General features: G+C 37.6%; 1 protein-coding gene across 1 annotated transcript in view; it reads left to right on the top strand.

Moving 5' to 3' along the window:
- Positions 1-293: 293 nt before the first annotated feature.
- LOC123966551 overlaps positions 294-3,185 on the top strand; it is a gene marked incomplete at its 3' end in the record, with an annotated part of 9,814 nt that continues 6,922 nt past the window's right edge. Inside the window, exons 1-5 of the mRNA XM_046042690.1 lie at positions 294-321; positions 696-923; positions 1,066-1,146; positions 1,766-1,871; positions 1,965-2,100. Coding sequence (XP_045898646.1) covers positions 1,796-1,871; positions 1,965-2,100 — 212 coding nt within the window. The remainder of the gene's footprint in view (positions 322-695; positions 924-1,065; positions 1,147-1,765; positions 1,872-1,964; positions 2,101-3,185) is intronic.

The following is a 3,185-nucleotide window of genomic DNA, read 5'->3' as shown; positions in this document are numbered from 1 at the left end:
ACATCATTCTCAAGTCTGTGCGGATAATATGAGACTGCAATTTAAAGTAAAAATAACAACACCACTGTAGCAGTCAGCTGTTGCAGAGGGTGTGAGGACTGACTTCTCTGCAGTGATTGTGAACAGCTGACTCCTTTTTGGCCAATCAGGGTATCACGACTCCTATTTTAGAAAGGCATAGAAGTGGGGTCGACCTGCACACCTGGAGCTTGATGTAAACAGATCTCTCCACGTTAGCTTTGCACCGCTTTCTTGCGGGCTACAATGACTTTAACATATTACCGGTGGTACACAGGACAGCAGAATAGATCACATTAGCTGGTGAAGTAATGTGGAAAGCCATAACAACACATCTATAGTATTTTGCACTTAGCAACTGGCCGGTGTTAGTCGGCAAGCTAACAATCAACCTTTCTGAAGTTTACTGGCATGACGGTCTTTAGCACATAAAACTTATCCAGTATTTTAATGTCAATAATTCACAAGTGGAAGTTTGTGTTACAGAATGTATTTGCATTGTATCTTGGTTATTATCTCCTGACTTTTCAGATTTGAACCCAATATTTCCCATAAATTTCCCCTCAGTTTAGTCTGAATTTCAATTTCTTTGTGTTTTAGAAATTAAGTATTAAGGATTTATGTAATTAATGACCATTTTTACAATTCATGTACGGTGTCTCTCTCTGTTTTTCCAGGTGTCCTTCCAAGATTCAACTGCTTCAATTTGTTTCAAAACCACCTCATTGGATACAGAACAAGACTGTGTTTTGATAAAAGATCTAGGGACTGCAGACAGAGTGGAACAAACACAAACAACCAATGAAGTACTTGGAAGCGATCTGAAACTTGATGGGAACACCATTAGTTCCACTTCAAAGTGCCAAGTTAAACTTGAAGTAAAGGATGGCTCAGGCATCTCATATGTGAGTCATAATAAGTTTTACGGTCCACACGTTAGTACAAAATTAGCATTTCTAAGACATCATGTGGCTTCAAGTCACAGCTTAAAATTATTTTGAAGCCATTTCCTAATATTTATTGTTTTATGTCTCTTTATGCTTTTAGATCTTTGCTACTTTCCTCAACTTTGGTGGACAAGCAGCTCTGGGTATTACAGTCAGTTCTGCATTTGCTGCAGACACAATTGTAAGTACATGTAAGATGGAAGCATTCAATTATCCTAAAAGTGAGCCAAGGAGGTTGTTTAACAGGAATCCTGAATAAGACCTTCAGGGGAAAAAAGGTTCACAGAGAATCTCTTTGCTTAATTTGTTCAAGCTGATCCAAACAAACGTTTTCTGATCGATTTTAAGATATTGTTTGTTTACAAAATGAACAGAGACACTTGTCACTTCAGGCGACCTGGAAACTTGTGAAATGGGTTAAAAAGTATTTTTTTGTTGTGCAGTGGATTTTGGAAATACGTACAGAACCGCAGCACACGTGACCTTCTGGGTTTTCAAATGTTAATTTGATCTCTAATTGAGATATATGAGATGTATGTTTTTAAAATTAACAATAGAGAAATATCACCAACTCTGCAGCTCTTTAGGGATTTTTAGCAGCAGCAGGTTCAGATAAAATCTCTTTACACTACCTGCCCTGCAGACAGAACAGTTATTAACTAACAGGTGAAGGTAAAAACCAAAACAGAGTAAAGGGAGAATAAATAATACACTCTAACATGACATAAAATTGGAGAAAGATGTTTATGAATACTCAGAATTACAGTATTGACCTTGATTTTTGTGTATCCCTTTTCAAGAGCTTGTCTGCAAAGGTTGGAACCACAACAATGTCTTCAATATCATTTTCTAAAAATGTAGATCCCATTGACATGTTCGTGGACCTGAGCGGATGCAGACTCTCAAGTAAGAAAATACGGGACTGGTTCTCTTCAGGCATCCTAAAAACACAATTGTGATATATTAAACTAATTTTATGAACCTTCTGTCATCTCCCAGATGCCCCTTTTGTACTTCGTACAGCCTTTGAGATTCCCAACTCAGACACCTGCTCCACCACCATCTGTAATGAGAAAGCAGTTCTGTCTTTTGTCAGTTCATGTGGAGCCCGGGAGGTTTGCCTGGGCAGCAACAAGTAAATATGTTTTTGCTTTTTATTTGGAATAAAGTTTGAATAAAGGTTTGACTGACAGGTGTACCATCAGGACTTAAAACCACTTTTTTCATTTCTGTTTTTCTTTTCTATTTCTAATAATAATAACTTTTTGATCAACTGATTAATCATTCAGTTTATAAAACTTAAGAGTACTTCACTGATTTAGCATTACGGCGGCTACATTACCCACAGTGCAACTCAACCGCTGTGAGTTTTGGAGCTCTGGGGTGTGTTATGCTAGTGGCAGCTAATGAACCCCGGTACCAAGGGTAATGTTTTCAAGTGTCTAGTTTTGTATTGCCAACAGTACAAAATAGCCACAAATCCTCATGTGAGAATCAGAAACCAATGAATTGATTACCAATTATCAAAATATTCTGTTGATCACCTCATGAATTAACTGCCTGTCTGTTTCAGCTCTAATCAGATAAGAGCAGATTCTCTACAAACAGCTAAGAATGTCTTTCGAGTAGAAAAGTATATTGATTTTTTTTCTCTTAATATTAATATGAACAGCAAACACTCAGACTATACGGTTGCATTACAGCATTTCTCCAACAACTGTCACAAAGTTTGTGTGAGTTTTTCTTTAATGTGACTGAGTGATGTTTAATATTTGTCTGTGTCTATGGTTTGGTTTGTTAGAGTTAAAATAAAATACTTTTATTATGAGATATTTCTTTAAAGTTAAGACACAGTCCTTTTTTAACTTATTGCACATCTATGAAGTAGTGGGATTTACCAAAGACAGACAGAAGTCCAAATGTAAGCAGCAATAGGGCTCGATGACCCTGTCAAACAGACAGAGATATTTATCGTCTTGGACTTATTGTCTCCGAGTTATTTTGTGTAGACTTGAGAAAGCTCTGGCAGAGCCACAGAAGTGTTTTCACAGGCTGAGTAGTAGTACTCCACAGTACGAGGAAACTGACCTAAAATTGGTGGAGTACCCCTTTAAGTTTCAAGTAATTTTCCTCTAATTGACATCTTTTCCCTTTCCGTCTCCATCAGATGCGCTCTGCCCACTCTCGTGTGCACTGTGACCGGCCACACTGTCGTAGATT

Source organism: Micropterus dolomieu, unplaced genomic scaffold (genome assembly GCF_021292245.1).
Source record: "Micropterus dolomieu isolate WLL.071019.BEF.003 ecotype Adirondacks unplaced genomic scaffold, ASM2129224v1 contig_13673, whole genome shotgun sequence".
In the NCBI taxonomy this organism is placed as follows: domain Eukaryota; kingdom Metazoa; phylum Chordata; class Actinopteri; order Centrarchiformes; family Centrarchidae; genus Micropterus; species Micropterus dolomieu.
This window is presented reverse-complemented; position numbering and strand designations above follow the sequence as displayed.